This window comes from Pithys albifrons, chromosome Z (assembly GCF_047495875.1).
Source record: "Pithys albifrons albifrons isolate INPA30051 chromosome Z, PitAlb_v1, whole genome shotgun sequence".
Taxonomy (NCBI): Eukaryota; Metazoa; Chordata; class Aves; order Passeriformes; family Thamnophilidae; genus Pithys; species Pithys albifrons.
In genome coordinates, this window is record NC_092497.1 from 26,122,978 (window position 1) to 26,143,838 (window position 20,861).

Here is a 20,861-nt window from a genome sequence, read left to right on the forward strand (position 1 = left end):
GACTGTATCCTGACAGGCAGGAAAAGCCTCATTTCCTCATGGACAAAAGGCCTCAAGATAAAGCCAGTAAGGTCAGTTGTGCAGAATGACCTCAAAACACTAATTTTGTGGAATGAAGCATGGCCATCTACTGTAAGAAAATGTACTATATTGACAGTAATCTTTTTAACTGTTACCTAACCTTGGCTGCTGTTAGCTATACTAGCTTTTATTGCTCTAATGTGAGAAAACATCCCAATCACCTTCATAGAGGCAGATTCTAGCACCAGCTTTTGCTGATAACTGCTGCTGTGGCAATGTCCAGGGACCTTAAATGGGCTGTGAACACTGTCAGAACCTGACTTGATCTTTGAGAGTAACCTGTAAGACCAAATTGTGCATCTCTGCACCTGCTAATAGGAAAAAAAAATGTAATTAAAGAGTAATATGATTTTCTGAGAGGATGAACTGTCACAGAGAAGCTGCCCTAAATTCACTCAGATGCTACTTTGAGATTCTACAGTCTTAGACTCTGGAAATTGCCAGACTTGTTTCTTAGCACGTACTATGGTCTGAATTATGTGTGCAATAATTCAACACCACGTAAAAATAATGGAAAAGTATAAGACTTGTCAAAAGATTTAAAACCAGCATCTGTCTTCCTCAATTTACTGTGGGTTTTGGCAAGTTTTCTCTTCTAGCTCTCTGGTTGCCTCAGTGATATGGACATGAGGAACTATCCGATTCAGGAAGGCTTTTACCTTCTGTAGTTTTCAGATTCTTGGCTTCAGAGAGGTTCCTGAAGTAAGCTTCAGCACACTCGGAAATGACTCGTAATCCAAACTTGGACTGTAGTATCATCAGGATTGGCTGTGAATCGCCCTTCTCCAAGCTCTTGTTAATCATTGATATTCCAACAGCCACTAGGGTAAAGTAATGATGTAGAAAATTAGGTGTCTTATACTTTATGTACCCATAACTCTAGTGTCCAACAACTTTGAAAATGGACTTCTAAGGCTGGCACACACAGCATGACATACACAGCAATTCAGTGCTTCACCTATTTACAGCCTCCTTCATGTTTGTAAGGACAAGTATTTCAGAGAACAGCAAGCATGTCAGGTAGAAAGTGTGGGCTCCATCCAGACTGGGAAGCAGCCACAGCACCACTGAGAGCAGTCTAGAGGGCAGAGCCGCTACCCATCAAGTGATACACAATATTACAGTAGGGCAGGGGTTGAGGATGGCAGCCTGCCTTAACAGACAAGACATCATCTGCTCATCACATGGGAGTCTTCTAGAGCTACATGTAGTAATTAGATTACAAGCCGTAAATCTTAACATTCACAATTAAAGTAAATTAAACATTCCTTTAAAGTAAATTCTTGCAGAAACCTAGTCAGTATCCTGAAGCAACTCTTTCTTGAACTCACTCTCAGGAGCTTGTTTAACAGAAATTCATGCTCTTGAATTTGAGAGAGATGCAGCTTTTGCTTCCAGGGCACATAAAAGCACCCTGAGAGGTGAAGCATTTCTAAACTTTGAGGTTATACAACTTTACTCATATTCTAATTCAGGACTTCCTAAGCATCTCTTTCTTAATGTAGGGTCCCACCATCACTAGAGGAACTGATTCCTCCACACCTGACAACATGTGGGAGCACATGTGACTTCCAAGTGCCTTACATGCTGGATGTTTAAGCTGCTTCAGAAATGGCTGCTCTGGTCTTTAAAGGTGTCATTCACATCTAAATTCAAGATCCATGCACAAGCAAACAAGTGAATAGACCTGTGGCTAGAACATACACATTATATACTGGCTTAAGTCAATCTATCTTTGCACTCTACAGCTGTACTTCATACTGCAGCACAAAACTCTTTTCTTGATCTTGTGTCTGTCCAGATCACTACAAGGAAGGTCCCTGCACACACACTACCTATACAAAGCTGACCCAGAAGGCACTCAGCATCAGAAGCCTACATATAGGAGTCACCCCAGAAGACTTAACAAGCAGAAAAGTATTTCAGTAAGAGAAAGAGTTTTTCTTTGTTGTTAGTCAGACTAAAGTGGCATGCATAGCTTTGTCTAGACAGTAATAGAACAACCTAAAAATACACTGTCAGCCAGCTGAGGAACAAAGCAGAGGCACAACACCACATCACCACCATCCAGATTTCTATCAGATAGCATCCTGATATTTTTCTGTGCTTTAAAACAGACCCCTGCCAAGCACACATGTGCTCCATTTGGGACTGGAAGTGTCTTTCTGCCACTGCTATGGCATTGTGATGCCCAGGCATCTGCTTTCAGCAGCGAGAAAGCAGGAAAAACTGGGAAGCCACACATTACCAGCTGGCTGCTGCTGGCCCAGATGACTATGGGGTCTCAGCCCTATTCATACACAGTCCCATGTGCCTTGTCAAGTCTGTTCAGCAGTATTTGAATGCTTTCCTTCCTCATTTTAATCATATAGTTACAGGTAGTGGAAATTTGTTATAAAAACAAAATAAAACACAATCTAAGCTAAGATTCATTTATGTAGGTTCACTGTCATCTGGCATTTTCTTATCTTTTAAGTAATGATACTTTTATTTTTGGAGGAAAATATAAGAAAAACATTTAATAGGGAAAAATTCACTTCAGCAGAAATGATTCCTTTCTATTTAAATGCTAGCAATTAATACCATTGCTATTGCTCTAGAGAAGAGCCATGTGGACCCTTGAAAATGATAAAATGAATGGAGATTAGCCATCCGCAGCTGTGGGAGAACTGTCAGCTCCAGTCTGCTTTTGTAGCAGTTGAGATACCAGTACCAGATCAACACTGTGAAGGGCTCTTTTCCATACTCATTCTCCATGCAAACAGCTGTAATATACAAAGCTACAGTTGCCTGGTGTGGTAAGCCTGAACTCTCAACAAGGCCAAAGATCAGCTTTTTCCTATAACTTGGACTCTCCCATGACAGACAGACTCTTCCTGTGCAAGACTAAAGTTGGTATTCAGGTCTCTTCCTGAAAGGCTATGCAGCTGATACTTGGCCAACTTAATTTTGTCCTCCACTTAAATAAGGAGTACAATGGTTGAACTGTTTCAAGAAATGAAGCAAGGTGATGCAAATCACACAATAAGCACTGCAAAGAATTAGGAAATGCAACAACACTTACTGAACTTCTTCCTAAATAAAGATACAGTATATAGAAACCTTTACCAACAGGGAAAACTGTAAAAGTCTTTTAAAACTTTAATACTGTAGTAGCTACTATTTCTATAAGGCATAAAAAATTATTTTGAAAGTGATCAAGATTGTTTCAGTACAGCTACCTTATCTTATTTTACTACTTATTTTATTGCCACAACTGCAGCAATCTCAAAAAAGCTTTTTTTGACTGTAAAGTGTACTTTTAACTGCCTTGCAAAAGATTTGAAGTTTTTTGTCTTTCAAAATTAGCATCTATGTGATAGATCAAATAAAAGTTCATTTTCAAATTGTGATCAAGCTGAACTATAAGTTCAGGCTTTGTCAACACAAATGCAAACTTCCTGAGACTGGATATGTTTGTTATAGGAAGCATCAGGTTCTGTGCCATGGGGAAATTTTAAATCTCAGTTTCTAGCTGCAAAACCTTAGAGCTCTTCTGAAGAATGCGCTGTGCTGACAGTGCTTCCTGTCAGCCCAGAGGACAGAGTACAGGAGATTAGTAGGTGCTTTTCCTGTATGTGACATGTCGAAACAGTTCCACTGAGCATCCTTGATTGTGGAAAGCCATGTGTTTCCTACCAACACAGATTATATGAAAAGATTTTACTACAACATCAGGGTAGTGGATGGAGTAGTGGCTTGTTATTAGCAACATTATATGGTATCAATACATGAATTATGCTATGCTAACTTCTGCAGGCTGTTTGTTATATATATTCTTAATGCTTTTACACCAGTGAATATAAATGAGGATGTTTTCAAGTTGCTCTTTAAGTTTAACTCATATCTGTTATAAGTTACTCATTTCCTTCCCTTTTCTGAGATTGGATGTTTTCTCATGGCTCTGAGTGGCATTGCTGGTGAGCTGCTTTTGTCCACAAAAGAAAGCATCAGCACTACTCAGTACAAGACCTTGGTGGAGACAATGTGTGTGTATGTGTGTGTGTGTGTGTGTGTGTGTGTCTGATGCTGTCTCAGAAAACACAAGTCAGGTGATTTCAACTATGAATGTGTGACCTAGAAAAATACTTCAACTCTATTCAGTGTATCTGACTTGTTATGTGAAGACTGTATTAATGGTTTAAATCAATTCTAAGGAAATAGTTATGCAAAATGCAATGTTCCTGTAGCAGGAATAGCTATTTGTAATAGCCAACTGTGTTTACTTCTACCCTCAACTTCCCAAGCACTAAGTACTGATGTGCCTGTGAGTACACAGGCTGCCACACTGGACTAAGGATGGCTGAGCACAGCGCTGCAGGAATGCACTGACTTCAGCAGTTGTATTCACAAGCTTTTAAGGTGCAAATGAAGGCGACACTGACTCACCCAAGGCCAAGTCAAGCAGAAGGCTAACCAATACCCAGTGCCTTGCTGGTCTGTGCTGGCCCCAGGGAGGAACAGGCAGGCATCCCACCATGCTTTTTGGTGTGGCCCATATACCCAGCTATACTTCTGCATTACTTTACAAAGTTTATTATATATTATGAATACTTTTCTAAAATTAGTAAATTTAGTCAAAACTTTGACAGAAGGTGCTGAGTGCATTCAGTGCACAATACCCTGACAGAATGAACCTCAGCATTTTTCCTCTTCCTTAGAAAATAAAAGGGCATTTACTTCTCCCCCCAAAAATGAGTTCTTTGTTTACACTAAAGCTAATATGTTCCTAATTTTTGTTAGCATTTCATGAGAGATATTCTGAAGAAATATGAATAAACAAAGTTTTAAACAAAGATTTGCTCTTAAAACCTTCATCAAGATTTTAGTCATTTAAGAAAAATAAGCTCCTGAACAGCATATCGATTCTCACTCATGTTTCAGGAGCTAAGCGCAGATACAGTAACACTAGAAATCTTGATGTTAGCCTGTGTAACCAAATCCACTGAATTGTTATCCAAGCCTTAAAGATTACCACTTTAGATAAAATTAACACTAACCCTGTAGTTCTAAGTCATCCTTATTTAGTAAAACAAAGAACAGGCATACATTTATTTTCATGCATTTAAATGCCTTCCATGCTTCCCTGAAGTGGAAAAATAAATTACTAATTTCAGTTTCTCAAGACTAAGAAAAACAAGAGCAGTGAAGATGCAGGTTAATGCTTACAGATTGCTGCTTCTTCTATGTTGTTATTGGCATCATTGATTCCTCTTTGTATTTCATCCAGCCACAGAAGCACTGATTCATCTTGTGATTCCTGGAAAAAGGATAGAAAAAAAACCTTCACAAAACTGAATTATGAGAAGATTTATCTGAACATACTGATACAGCTCTAATATACAATCTCCACTTGCAAAGCCCCTGAACACTAAAAAGAATTTGACTGCTTCAAATCAACAATGAAACATGTTCCTATTCTATTTAGTAACTTGAATAAACTCCTGTTCAAACATAAATCTCTGAAAGTTTTGATATATATAAGAATGGAAGAATTTACTTAAATTTCACTTTTTAGCTGCAAAACCTTAGAGCTCCTCCAGAGAATATGCTGTACTGACTCTGCTGACATAGAATTCATCCTGCTAAAAATCAATAAAAATCTTGAGCAAAGCTAGAAACATTTTAATTTCCATGATGTGTAGGCAAAGTAGTCTGAATGTCACATAAACCCACACATTATCAGGCAGTGCTCTGATAGTAGCATAGAGTGAAAAAAGCGGAATACTGCAGGAAGTTGGCTTTCTTTCAAAATGCCTTATTTGGAAAGGATCTTTGTGTATACCTGAGTATATGTTATATTAGAAAATAACAGTGAAAACTGATGTAGAAAGACAACTTAGGTTAAGTAAGGAGGACCTAGCTCATGTGGCAAACATTTCTGGAATTAAGCAGCAGAGCTGGCATTGCTTTTCTTACAGGCCAACAGTACATGATATTTAACCCAAGTTAAAACAAAAGGTACAGAAAAGTGAACTGTACATCCCTACTAACCAACTGCACTGCCCAGGCTCACAGGTGAACCAACACCACAGCAGATACAATAGAGTTTTGGAGCTAAAGTAACATTTAAAATCTATTCGGGTGGGGGGGGGGGGGAGGGCGGGGGCGGGGGGGGGGTGCATGGAGGGGTGTCGGGATGCGAAATTTAGACTAAAGAGGAAATGCAAATGACAGGTCTATAATACACTAATGATTAGAGAAACAAATGTACTGATTGATAAACATCTAGGAGTATATACACACAAATATTTTAAAGAAAAAACCCACCTAGAAACACACGCAAACTAAAACACTGTGGACAAGAACCAGCTTTGTAATGAATATCCCTGGTTTTATCTCCAGGCCAAAGATCCAATAAATCTGATATCCACAGAAATTACAAAGATAACAGGGCAAAAACCCTAAAGACACGCTTTTCTGTTTGCCTCAGATATATATAAACAAGGTAGCAGGATATATAAATAATGTCAACTAGTGCCAGAGAATCGCAGGACAGTGGACACACATCACACATTTTTCTTCCAATAGAGAGTTAAACACTTAAGAGAGTGTATAATAAATTCCCAAACTACAGCTGACAATTTTGAGAAAACAATTGAGAAACTGAAGAGAATTCCTTATCTAGTATCAAGCTTTTACACATTAAATAGAAGAACACACACAAGTACTGCTCTGGAGCCAAGTACGGTTTATGCTGAGCCTCACAACTAGGTTGGAAGCTAGACCAAGACTTGGGCTAATTTTGCCTGCTGAAACAAGCAATTGTTATTTGGCATTCAAGGAAGAGAAAAAAAAATCAACAGAACAAAAAAACCCAGGCAGAGAACAAGGAAGGGATGAACCAAACTGAAGAGCCAAATAGAGGAAAGGTCTTAGAGGCTTCAGGCTGTGAAGGGGTGGGAACTGTGAGTGAAGCCATTAAGTGGATCAAAGGAAGCAGACAGCTAACAGTGAGTAGGGAGGTAGAAGGCAAAGTAGAACACAGTTTTTTAAGGTGTCTTTATATGTGTGACTCCTTTCCCCTTTGCCTTTGCTAAGCTGAGGTCATGACACTCTTCTCAGAGCCTGCCTTCTTTCTTTCAGCCACATGACACTTTGGTCTCTAGATGAGACCCTTGAGGATTTACTAAATACTCCCTTTGATTTTTCCAGAAAATATCTATTTACCCCAAATATCTGTATGTACAAATTTTAGTAGAACCCCGCACATCAGCTCTAGGCTCATGGTAAATTAGGAGTTAAATTGCTGCTGTAAAGTAATTTTATCTCTGTGTTGGGCAGAGGCTGAAACTGAGTCATGTGTGCATATTTGGATATGTCACACCCTCTTGCTGTAGTAGACAAAGAGCAAATTAGTTCCTTACCATAAACCTCATGCTTACAGGATGCATCTGCAGGGCAGGTCAATTGTTCTTTAGTCACTTACAGAGAGGGGAAAAAAGCCCCCACAAAATGCTTCTCAGGATGAACTAGAGCGGCACCATTGTTTGGCTTGCTGGATTTCACACACTACAATGAAGATACTGTTTTTCACTGGATTGCTCTCTCTTACTTACAGTCTTTGCACAACAGGTGAGTCCTCCTTTCTGTATCTATTCCATATTTTAGTCAATAACACGGGCTTTTTGATAATACTATCTTTTTGCAAGCTGCAAACCAAAAGTGAGTTGCACATGTATTCTTACAGAAAACTATATTCTAGGAAGTCTCATTTAAAGCAGTTTTTTATTCTTTCATTTCAGTGACACTTTACCTGCTTCCAGTCATTTTCTATAAAGAATTTTATTTAAGGGAACTTTCTGCACTTACTGAAGACATGTCTTTTATCTAATATTTCTCTATGATATGATAATTTCAAATCTGTAGTGTCCTGTTTTACAGTTCACAGATGGTGTTATGAGAAAGAAATGCTCAGATAACTATTGTGGTAAAAATAGCTAAAGGAAATGATGAAATTTTTTTCCTCTGTAGAATAAAAGGTGTTTTCAGATCATACATACACATATACACATACTATATATATGCCTATGCACACACATACATGACTTTTAAAGAGCAGTTAAAACTAATTTCCTGGGTTAACCATCAAAAATTATTAGAAGGGATGCAACTTACTAATTATGATTTCAGAACATTCTACTGTAAATCTGCCAGTAAGCGCTGATAAAACCATTTTCCATATTTTATGCAAATATGGAAATATAAAAAAGAAGTCTACAGGTTTTGGTCCAAATTTCAGTTTGCTTCTGAATTCCAGTTTCATGATGCATGCTCTACATTTTACAGTAGCATTTTTGCACTAAACACAGCTGAAAACGTTTGTACTTATACAGCTCTTTACTCTTACAATACATGGGTTTAAGCAAGCATTTTGAACACATTTGTGCTTCAGTTAGAAATGTCAATGTCTCTACAAAGTCCTTTAATAAAGACTGAGAAACAAGCAATAATAAAAGTGGTATTATTGGTTTTGTCCTCAGGCTAGTAACATTTGCACACTGAAAATTTTCTTGCTTCTTGAAAAGTTTTATTCACTTAGCAGCAAATTACACCTAGCAGCAGCTGAAGCATTTGTTGTCTGCTCTCAAAACTAACTGCCCTAGCTCAGATACAGGAAGATGCAAAGATCTGATTTGCTTCAGTCAGAAGCTGAAGAATAACATTAATGTGATATCTGACACGAAAAAAAATTCAGGGTTATTTCAGTTTTCTAATTTGAAAGTTTCAGCCTGTGTTAGACAAGAGAGTGCTTTCCACACCTTTTGCAATTATGCATTTCCTAAATGAAATGACAAGGATAGTAATGCTGTTTGCTTTGGAGATTCTGATCAAATGTAAACCAGGGCTGCTCTTTATATGATGAATTATCAACATTACTAGTACTAGGAAAAACCCTCCACAAGTCAAACATTACCAAAGTGTCTGATATTTTTCATCAGGATTACTGAAAACTGTTCTTGGTACATTTGATATGCACACCCAAAGCAAAGGAGAATGTCATCAAATCTTTTGAAAATGTATTGCTTTTCACGCGGAGATGTTTACCTTCCTCTGTACCTGAAAATGAATTATATTTTTAAACTGGTAATTTGCCATTTTTAACAACTTTTTGGTGTTTCTAAGCTTCAAAATTTTCACAGAATGGCTCTGCAATTGACACTGCATCTCTTATCAAGACTTTCCGTGGAATTTCAGCAAGAGACTATGATTACATCCCCCCTTACGCCATAGAAGGGGAGACAACAACCATCCATATCAGAGAAAATAAATGCACTTCAAAAAAGTCAAATGACTCCACTTTAACAAAAGTGAACAACACAACACTGGAGTACCTGAGCAGTTCTGTGAGCACCAAGCTAATACCTGCCATCTACCTCAGTGCTGTTTTATTGGGTGTACCATCTAATGCCATCACTTTGTGGATGCTACTGTTCAGGATCCGCTCCGTGTGCACTGCCATCCTCTACACAAATTTGGCTGTTTCAGATTTGCTCTTCTGCATCATTCTGCCCTTCAAAATAGCTTACCACATCAATGGAAACAACTGGGTATTTGGGGAACTGATGTGCCGAACTACCACTGCAGTGTTTTATGGCAATATGTACTGCTCCATCCTGCTGCTCACATGTATCAGTGTCAGCCGCTACATGGCCATCGTTCACCCCTTCACCTACAAAAGCCTACCTAAGCGCACCTATGCCATTGCAGCTTGTGCTGCTGTGTGGACCATCATCTTCTTGTACATGCTCCCCCTTTGCATCATGCAGCAGAGCTACTATGTGAAGCAACTGGGCATTTATACTTGCCATGATGTGCACAATGCCTGTGAAATGACATCTTCCTTCCAGTTCTACTACTATATTTCTTTAGCTATATTTGGGTTTTTGATACCTTTTGCAACTATCATTTTCTGCTATGTCTCAATTATTCGAACACTCAAGACTCATGAATGGTTCTGGTATGTTAAAGTCAGTTTTTTGATCCTTACTATCTTTGCTATTTGCTTTGTGCCAAGCAATATTATCCTTATTATTCATCACATCAACTATTACTATTACAACACAGATGGGTTGTATTCATTTTATCTAATTGCTTTATGTCTTAGCAGCTTAAACAGTTGTCTTGATCCTTTCCTTTATTTTCTGATGTCAAAAATTAGGAGTCAATCCAATAGTTATCTTACAATGGTTAAAATATCCAGGGAAAAATGAATGTAGTCCTATATTTCTATTATTGGATTTATGATTTTTTATTGTATTAACCCAGACAGCAAAAATCTCAGCAGTGACAATTAAACTGCAAAAAGTGTTAAAAACCAGAATCTCGGTAAAATTTATTTCCTTCCACACAGAGAATATCTCCAATGACATACTTCTTCAGCACTATAATTTTATTGTATGTATTGCAACACCTGTGTACCTAGATTCAGAGAAGAAGCTGTGCACCTCAGTTTCTTTCTGAGACCACTTTCATGGCTGTGGAGGAGCTGCCAGAGTATCAGTCACCACAGTCTCTGAACTCCAGAAGACTAGTCAACATTCAAATAGCACTTTTAGGCCAATTCATGATTTCCAAATACTTCAAATTAGCTCTCAGCCAACAATCATTGCAGGAACAGTGATACAAAAACAAATTTCTGGCCTGGTGGAAATGGGAACACCTAAAAGCATTTTCTGCATGCCTGGGAGATGTCAGGCTTTGCAAAATCTCCCTCTCACACAGTCAAGAGCAAATACTGCTCTGGATTTTGAAAATGAAGAGCTAGATTCTGCACAGGCTCAAGGAGGAGTAAATCTACAGTCATAGATACAGAGCCTGATTCTTCCAAGGAAACATCTCTTATGAGGCTGCTTAACCAGCTTTGCACTAGAGACTTGTTCTTCCACTTAGTCAGTGTCTGCACTCTCCTAGCCCACAAGGATTGCTGGGAACTAAACCTTATCAGTGTGAATCCAGGCATGTATTATTCTTGCTTGGTAAGCAAAACAGTGAAGCTATTTTGTAGTATTCTCTATTTCCACATCCTGAGAGGAAATACCTACAGTGTTACAAATATTACAACTGGTAATGATTGATTGTTCATGTTAGTAAAACAAAGAGTCAGCTTTTACGTTTACAGAAACTCCAAAGCTACATATATATCAAGTTCCTACAAAATAAGCTCAGTGGTTGCTGTTTGGATTTGTAACTGCAATATGAAAGAGAGTGAGGAGAAAAATGTTTTATGTTGGTTTGAGAATAGTATTGTAAACAAAACTTTTGTTAAATAAAATAACTTGCACTGGAAAGCACCTCAAAGGAATTTGCAACCTAGTAAGACTTTCCTTTCTTTAATTTTTTCTGGCTCCTAATTTAGGTTAGTTTTAGTCCTGCCATTCCTTCAATGTGCATAAGAAGATATTTTAAAGATAACTTTAAATAATTCAAATGTTATACAACTATTGAAAATACAAGCAATATGAAGCTGACTAAAACCTGTTTTCCTATCACTCAAAAATCTCTGCAATCAAATACAGGAACCCTTTCAGAGTCTGATATCTCTAGCTTTTCAGTTTTCCACAATATGTTCCCTAAACACAGGGTTTCTCCTCACTGGGAATACACTAGATTTGAAAAGGCCTTCAGAACAGTTAAAAGCTGTGGTTTAAGATTACAGCAATAAATAAGTTCCAGGCTTGCATTTTCAGTTTCAAGCAAGGAACAAATACCTGTAATAGGTTCTGGCAGATTTGGGTACAGACTCTTTCCCCAAAGCCACCAAAGCTACAGAGAAGCGACAGCAAGCAGCTTAGAGTAAGTGAGAAGATTTGAACTGCATGTTTTTCCAGATGTTGGGGAACTCAGGAAGTTTACAGGGAGACTTATCTGATCCTTGTAAATCAAACACTCCCCTTTTATGACAGCTCACTCTTAAAACATACTAAATGCAGCTAAAGAGAGATCTGCCTTATAAACAGAGATCAGAAAAAGTGGGAAATAGACAGATTTCAGAAATTGAGTTATCTTTTCAATTGTGTTTGGTTATATTTTGGTTTTTTTAGGAAGGTTCTATCTATCATATCTTTTACCTAAATAATAGTGATGTCTGTGTGACTGTCCACATAAAGAATAAGTATGTATCTTAGTATTTCTTTTAAGAGCACAGTGTCTTTCTCTCTTCTGAAACAGGAGAAAAACAGAATAAGCTGAAAAGAGAAAGGCCAGCAGATGTCTCTAAGCACATCATTAATTTTAAAGTGAGAAGATATTAAATAGGTCAAACTTGGAAACACTCATTTTTTTCCTATCATCATGTTCACACAGGGGCAGAAGTAGGCAACAGGTTTTATCTGGGGAGCACTGTGACAGCTGGTGGGAGTGAACCAGGTCAGGCCTGCTGTGTGCATGCCTGTGGGTACCTGTGGGCTCTATGTCTCTGTCTCGGGGACATCCTGGCTCACTATGCATGCAGTTGGTATGTTCTGGGCCAGCATTGTGCAGCTACCACCCACATGGGCACTCTGCACACAAACACCAACCCTAGCCCAGCCAGGACAGGTAAAGTCAACACACACAAAAAACCCTCTCCAGCACACCTGGCAAGGAAGAATGTTTTCCAGCATTGAGGGCTCGCTGAAATTGGCCCTTGCCTGGGAACTCAGACAGACACCTTTGGAAAACTCTGACAGCAGAGTAGAGAAATCTGATCTCATAGCAGTACTGCAGGTGAGGTAAGAAGATAGCCAGAAGACACTCCTTCAAGCAAACATTTCCCAGCCGACCATATTACTTCAGGGACACATCATGTGAATTTTAAGTGTCTTTTGCAAACGCTGAACATTTTTGGTGCTGTGCTACTAGCATTAGCTAATCTTATGTTCAGTCACATCCTGCAAGCTGTTAGGCTGATCTTTGTTTATGTTTCCCTGAGCTGTAATGTTAACCAGACCACTGCTTTTTGGGGAAGCAGATAGCAAAATCCTGCTGAGATAGGTTTAAACTGAAGGCATGTACAAGACTGTCAGCTTGTTCTTACATGATAAATCTGTAACAGAAATATGTACAAATCCCCACTATAAGACATCTTAAACAACAGAGACTCCTCAAAGAACTTCCCAAAAGTTTGTTAAGGAACACCATGACTATGACTCCTTTCCCGCAAAAACCTCCATTCCCATCCACATTGTAGCTACGTATCTGACACAGTTCTGTAACTATATCCTTGCACAAATCCATAACTGTGTCAAGACTCTTTCTGCCCACATTTTGTAATAGCTGCAGCAACCTAGTAGAATTAAAAGGAAATGACATTACATCAAGCCAGTAGCAAGACGTATGCAGGCTATGTCTTAGTATTTAATACATTGAGAATTAATCCCTTTTCAACAGTCTGAATCAGCTGTAGTACAAAATTACTTAGTGCCACTTTGTTGTCACTGGCTTATTTACAGCCCCATTGACACAGCTAATCTGAACATCAGGGGAACAGGACAGGAACAAAAACACAAGTGAAAAGAACTGGGATTTCAGTTTCTACAAAGAGCAACAGTGAAAACTCTAACCTTGCATTTCTGTGCTTTGGCATGGTGTAGAACATCCTGATAATGCCTTGCATTTACTGGTCTCACATCTTGCAGTTTAGCTGTGGGCAACAACAGGGCTTCTAGAGTTTTCTCAGGATTTCCTTGGTCAACTGCTTCATTAATGTGGCCAATTGCAATGATTCCTATGAAACAGAGTAGTTATTAAGCCTGTACTTACCAAAGAAAGATGCAACTTACCCAGCATCAGGTACAAAGCAGTAACACAGAACAGAAAAATCACAAAACAAGAAGCAGAGGCAGCAACAGCAGCTGATTTAAAATTACTTTTACTTTAATATTCACTTGAAGCTATTATGTTGTACAGTTTTTCTTCCTGCCACAATTATTGATTTAGCTGAATCAAATTCCTCATAAAAATCAAAATTATCCTTGACAAAAAAAAAAAAAAAGGAAGCAGACTTCCCTACTTTCTCAGCAGAAGTATCTACATGAAACTCAAGAAAATATTGGGTGTCACATCTAATTATATTTACCAACATATTTGTTCCAGGTGCTGAAAGGCTCATTTTCAAGGTGTTTAAGACCAGACTAACTGAAACTCTGATTTGGACAAATACATACATATTGCACTCCCAGCTACAGCGTTACATAGAAACTTAATCTCAGCTCTTGTAATTTCACCTTAAATAACTAATATGAGAATGTTGACCAGTGATGCTCAGTACTTCAATCAGCAAATAACAAACAGTGTATGTAGCAAAACCTGAACTAATTTTCTTCAGAATTGTCTCAGCAGTTTAAAAATCAGTTTTGTCCTGCCCCTAAACAGTGTTGTAATGTGCTGCTTGTGGTCACTAAAGCCACCTCAGAAAGGCTTCCCCGTGACCTGTGAGGGATGGTATCCCTGCTGGCAGTGGATTGTCTCTCGACAAGTCTCTACCCATCACTAGCCACCTGCTGGGGTAATAAATCCACATCATCATAAGGCTTGGGGAATGTTTAATTTGTCTAACATGGTCTCAAAGACAGACCATGCAGACATGGGACTTGCTTATGGAAACAGAGATCTCCTTTCTTCCTCTGCTCTCTGAGCCAAATAACCATCCCCAGGCCAAGGTCAGTGTCACTGAAACCAAGTGTACTAAGATTTACAGTGCTAATGCAAGACCGCCTCTCAAGGTCTGTCTCGACTCCTAGTGAGTGCAGAAGTTCAGACAAAAATGTGACTCCATCAGTCAAATAAACTGTTAGCACTCCACCTTGCCAGGAGGCACGCATTGCTAGCAAGTCATGAGGATCCATGGCAACCAGTTGACTAGATTTAGGAAGCAATAATCCAGTCAGTTTCAGGAATTCTGTAATATAAAGCTTCTCTTAATAATATGAAGCAGCAGAATTCATGACACTAATGGCAATATGAGAAGGGTGCAAACGGACTGTTTTCTACAAAAGCTCTCAAACTGCACTCCAGCATGCCTCCAAAATGGTAAGCAGTTTGAAAACTGCCCTCTCATTTCCTTGCTCCAGCAAATTTAGCATAATTTGATAGCCTCAGACTTCTGAAGAAGGTCATTCGGTGCACAATTTTTTGTACCCAAGACCAGACTAAGACCTCTGTGGGCAATGTAAAGAAGAATTACTTACTTTCATTTTCTTCTTGTATTTGCATATTAACCATGTCAATGCAGTTCTGGATATCATTCCAGCTTAAATAATCTTGGCCTTGAGATGAAGCCTCTGACTTAATAAACAATAGTGTATCGGCATAACTATAAGAAGATATAAAATACATAAGTGTATTTTGTATACAAGATGAACTACACAAAGAATTAGTCAGATGTGTCATCCATCATTTAGTGACTAGTACTTTTTACAATGAATGAATTTCAGACAAACTCAGGTCTTGCTAGAAAATATGCAGACATGCGAGCTGCCTGTTTGACACATGCATTTCAGGATATGAAAAAATGAATTTGTACACTAAATCAGAGCACTGTTCTTGGCAACGTGGGATGATAGCAATACATACACTGGACATACAATTTGCTATACAGTGCAACAGATAAACGTGAGAGAAATTATGGTCACCTTCTTGTTTTAGAAAACTATGGTTGACTTCTTGACACTAATTCAAAGACTAGAATTTCAGTCCTAGTATCAGGTAGCAGCATCTCCTGCTACTTCCATAATCCCTCCACCTGGAATATGATGGGTCATGGGCAAAGAAAAAATCATGCTCCTCTTCCCACAACTCAAGGTCATCTAAGCACAGACTCTGTCTGTAACCCATATCTACTCTTCTCAGACTTTTTAGAAGGATCACAGATCAAGATGATCTGGAAACTTTTACAGTAGTGTAAACATATGTGTGCACAAGTTAAATAATTTTCATATTCCTGAATCAAGACTACAACTGCCACACTATGTCAGATCAAATACATGTCTTCCATGTCCATCATAAGTCTAAGGAATGAAGAGTAACCAGAAGAAAAAATGCATAGGAGAGATTCATCATTTCCTAATCTGATTTGTCTTTCAAGCATCCAGGAGCCTGCATTTAAGGACTTCCCAAACTGGATGCTATGTTTCACTTAAATAGTTGCAAACAAGGCTGTGCTCTGTTAATTTACCTACTCTCATTTGAAATCTTATATATTATTGAGGAATGAGTCCCACTAAGTGTTTTGTGAGATGACACCTCTTTCTGTAAGTTTTAAACTTTATATTTGATAGAGTTCAATCTTTTCTTCAAGTCTCATAAGAAAGTAAAAACTAGAGTTATAAGAAGCTAGCGACTGATTCTGTTAATGTTCCCCACAACATGCACACTTTTGCAGACCTCTGACATATTTTCCCTAAATTCTCTCTTCTAGGACATATTGTCCTAACAAGTCCATCTCTTCTAATAGAAAGCCATTGAACAACATCTGCCTCAAGGAATTTTTCTAGCTGTACTATACTCCTTCTAGTATTGTGCAAGTCAAAGCTTCCTGCGATATTTAACGTACGGCTGGCAGGACAGGTTAACTTAACGACATAATAAAATTTATTTTATTGTTGAGTCCAACTAATTCCTAGTGTTTCATCTGTATTGACTAGCATCTTAATCTAAAGATTGGGTAACTAACATCAGCCAAAAATGCTGCTCTTGGGACACACTGCAGTCAATTTCTGCATATTTATCATGTTACTTCTCTTGCCCACAAGCACCACGTCACATTAGCAAAGTGGCAGATTAGTTTTGATCCATATCATGACATTCTTCTCCCTCTAACTAAAACACAGGCTTCTGATTCCTAATCTGACTGCCTTCCATCCATGTCCGAGACCCTGAGCAAGGGCTGCTGTCAGATTCATGTCCCATGGCAACCAGGTCCAGACCCTCAGCAACTGCTGCCCCTTTTGCCTGCTACTGCCTTCCAGTAGGACATGGAGGCTTCCACCACCTCTGACCGGAGTCAAGAACTGGTCCACATCCCTATGGTCTCTCCTGCATGCTGGAGCTTCAGGTTTCTCACAAATGGTAGTGTTGCCTCATACGTTTTGTAGATACACAAAAGAACACAAAGCTAGCAATACATGGCTGTGATAAGTCAGGCAAGTGACAATGTAAGCAACTGGCAGCCAAGTGAAGGCTATAATGCAATGTTGAACATAGATGTGTGCCACAGCATTGTATCCAGCTTTTTAACAAGCAGAACTGTGCTATGTTTTTCAGACCTTTGTAATTCTGAAGCCAAAAAGGGTTCAGCCATGGTTTAAGGAACCTCCTAGACCTTTAAGCATTAGACACTATTTCATTTCAAAGATCATCCTGCAGAATTGCAGAGTGGTTAGTGATTAACGTTTCCAGCTACAGTTGGCTTATGTTTTAGTGTCTGCAAAAATTCTTGTCAGGTCTTAATGTCCACTTTGTGAGACTGATTTCCCTGCACTTCACACATCTGCAGCCTCCAAACTTCTGAGGTGTGCAATTGCTTATATTTAGGTACACAACTAGTTCAGCAACTGTCATATTATCTCTTACTAATTTAAAACACAGATGTGTTCCAGCTCTTTCAACTTCATAGCTGCAACACAGGACAGCCCACCCAGTAAAATGCCTAGGGTTTTTTATTTGTTTGTTTGTTTGTTTTCTGCAGGAGTTGCCAAGACTCATCCAGACAAGACAAAATGAACATTTTACCGTTGAAAGTTTTCCTCTTCCAGATTATTGAAGCCAATGCATGGGTTTCTGAGATGATTCTTTATCATTAGGATGTCCTTATTTTCCAAGGCCTGGTTTAGCAACACAACAGCTGACAACATTTCTACTGCAATAGACAGTTCATCATGTGCCAGGTAGTTCTGTAGGACAATAATGCACTGCAGTCAGGAAGCTAAACAAGCAGTGTAATGAGTTTGAGTTACACAGTCTAAATACTGTCAAGGAGATGGACTTGATTTAAAAAGCCTGGGGAGTTTCCTAGTCACAGGCACGGCAGATTGACATAACACTGATGATGGAGCTTAGTGGCTTTGCTGTATGTTCCATCCATTCTGCCTTTCCCTCTTTTGCCCCCCAGGCCCATCTCTTCTGATCTTACTTAAAAGCAGGGGACTATTTTTCTGCATAGTATTGTAATGTGTTTGAACCAGAATTAGTCCTTATTGGAGCATGCAACAATTAAAAAATGTCATTTGATTTGTTGCAACACAAGAGCTCAGCCAGATTGAAGTGTGTCAAGAAATAAATTCTGCAATTCAATATTGCCTATTCAACTGAAACCATTCATGCAATATGTAACAGCATGGCAAGAGAATTATGTCTGATTTTACACAACAGCACACTATGTTTGTGCCCTTTCAGGGTTTGACTACGTAACACCAATGAGCAGGTTGTAAGCTTTTCACTCTTACCACAGCATTCTGTTGTTGAAGGTTGAACAGCTCAGTCTGATAGACAGCAGCAGCAAATGAGTGAACAACAGGCAGCTGTGCCTCAGGTTTCATCAGTGCAACCAGTGTTTTACTAGGATCACAGTTACGAATTGCAGTATTGATATTGTCAACCGCTATAAGTTCTAAAGAACAGCAGGGAAAAAAACTTAATAATTTTCATATGCTATATAATGTAGATTAAATTAGGTTATTCCAAAGAATATAATTTACTATCATAAGAGAAAAAATGTGCTTTTTTGAAATTTTTCAAGACACATCTGCCAAATGTTGGAAAACCAGTGTCTGTTCAAAGGTATGCAGCAAATAATTGACTGGAGGACTAGAAAGTTTCTAGACTTTTAAAAACGAGAGACTGCTTATTGTACCTTTAATAAAAACAAGGACCTGACCCCATCTTAGCACAGAGAAAGACCTAACCCCTTGTTGATTTGCTTGCAGCAGGTAGTGCTGGGTATGGCAGCTCCAGTACCTTAATCTTGCCTCACCCTAAATGCTCCCTTCCTTCTTCACCATGTTTCCTCCCTCACCTCCTTCTTCTGGCAGGACCTAATCGAGCTAGCTAAAAAACAAGCCTGTCCTGCAACACAAACAGAATTAGACACTACCATATAGAAATGAATCCCATTGCTACAGAGCCCAGATTTTCATTTGAACAGACCACAACAGAGGGATATGAGAAGTGTGAGTGTAACCCTTTTTGGTACCTGAACAACTTGCCTATCTTACTTTTTGTTGAACTGACTTCATCAGAAGTTTAAAGCTGAGCAGAAAAATGCTGAAAAACACTTTCCACATGGGCAGCTGCAGAAGTGTTACAACACCCCTCAGCTTAGTCACTGCTGCCATAATTGCACACCTGGAGGAGACACCTCTGAAGAAATTCAGGCCAGGACACACCCAGAAACACACTGTACAAGGGATCACTCTGGTCTTGCAGAATTGGAAACCACCTTGAAGGTTAGAGTGCATGTGGCTTAGTAAAGAACAACAATTATGCAAATACCTTTACTATCAATAACCCCAATTTCCTCCACCTTATTCTATGGCTTTTATGTGTACTATTATCCAGTGAACATTTTTAGTCACCACTGACTGCCTGAATCTATACAAGACCACATGTACAGCAGACACTCTGCACATTTCACATATGCAGCAACATTCAGAGCTTATGTAACACAAAGAATCTGAGAACTTTTTAAAGTACACAGGCCACCTAAAAAAGCTCCTCAGTCTCTCATTTCAATTGCTTTGAAGCATATTCACATGTAGCCATGTTGTCACTGTTCTGGAGGCTATTCTAAAGGTTAGAAAAAGGAAAGGCTCTTGTCGCTAGAGTGTGCATGCTTTTTTAGAGAAAAGAGCAAAGAGGAAAAGAATCAGGGTTCACAGACTAGACTAGTTCTGCAGCCAATAACCAACATACCGACTTCTAATTCTGAAACTGAGCATGCAACTTGCAAAACACACTAAGTTGCTCACAGTCCCGTAACAAAATCCACTATTTCTCCTTTCTCAAATCAATCATAAAAACAAAGTTGTTCTCCATATTGCTGTTAAAGCTTTTCATACATCACATTTTCATCGTCCTTTCCTTTACCAAGTGCTAACTCTTTCAGAGAAAGTACTTCTCAACATGGCTAACTAATCTGAAACAGGCTAACACTTAAGGTATCAAGTCAAACTTATCTTCTATCATAAGCTGATCTCACAGTACAGCCTTTAAGACACATTACTAAAGCAATCAGCCTGGATTCAAAGCATTGGAAACAACAGCAGAGACAAAACAGCCACTAAGCCATGCCCAGATACAGCGTGAAATGACAGCAGATTAACCAAAAGTTAACTTCCTAGCAAAGAAGTTTCCAGTCAAAAGCAGCAATACATGCACTGCAAATTTAGATCCCCCTTAACTATATTTTTTACAAACTGTAACTTACATCATGTGGTATTCTTAGCAGAATATGTTTGATTTAGATACGTTTGTCTAATAATGGGAATACTTTCCCTCTGTAATGTGATTGCAAAATATTCTTCCAAGTGACCATTCTATTTTAATTCTGCAAATGTGGTCATTGCTTCCAAGTGAGGATTAATACCACACTGATAAATATTTGTTCAAGCCACCAAGCCAAGTATTGTCTTCAGTTTTAGTCTATATGTTTACCAGCAGCACAAGTTATTCACAGGAAAATGTGTTAGCTATCTCAGAAAAGAGTACATCCAATGCAGCACAGATTGGTGACTTGGCAATTGTGATATTGAAAAGAACAATTA

General features: G+C 38.7%; 2 protein-coding genes across 6 annotated transcripts in view; one reads left to right on the forward strand and one right to left on the reverse strand.

Moving 5' to 3' along the window:
• The window catches only part of IQGAP2 (IQ motif containing GTPase activating protein 2), a 130,866-nt gene that overhangs the window by 26,401 nt on the left and 83,604 nt on the right, over positions 1–20,861 (reverse strand). For 3 of the 5 annotated variants that reach the window (XM_071581412.1, XM_071581409.1, XM_071581411.1), the window contains 6 exons: positions 18,546–18,709; positions 17,833–17,993; positions 15,291–15,415; positions 13,665–13,828; positions 5,290–5,380; positions 741–902 (listed from right to left, as the gene is read on the reverse strand). In XM_071581412.1, coding sequence (XP_071437513.1) covers positions 741–902; positions 5,290–5,380; positions 13,665–13,828; positions 15,291–15,415; positions 17,833–17,993; positions 18,546–18,709 — 867 coding nt within the window. The remainder of the gene's footprint in view (positions 1–740; positions 903–5,289; positions 5,381–13,664; positions 13,829–15,290; positions 15,416–17,832; positions 17,994–18,545; positions 18,710–20,861) is intronic. The other 2 variants (XM_071581414.1, XM_071581413.1) reach the window with 1 other exon arrangement.
• Positions 7,088–11,428, forward strand: F2RL2 (coagulation factor II thrombin receptor like 2). The gene is made up of 2 exons (XM_071581415.1): positions 7,088–7,695; positions 9,247–11,428. Exons 1-2 carry the CDS (start codon positions 7,638–7,640, stop codon positions 10,332–10,334), a joined length of 1,146 nt encoding a protein of 381 aa, XP_071437516.1. The 5' UTR covers positions 7,088–7,637; the 3' UTR covers positions 10,335–11,428.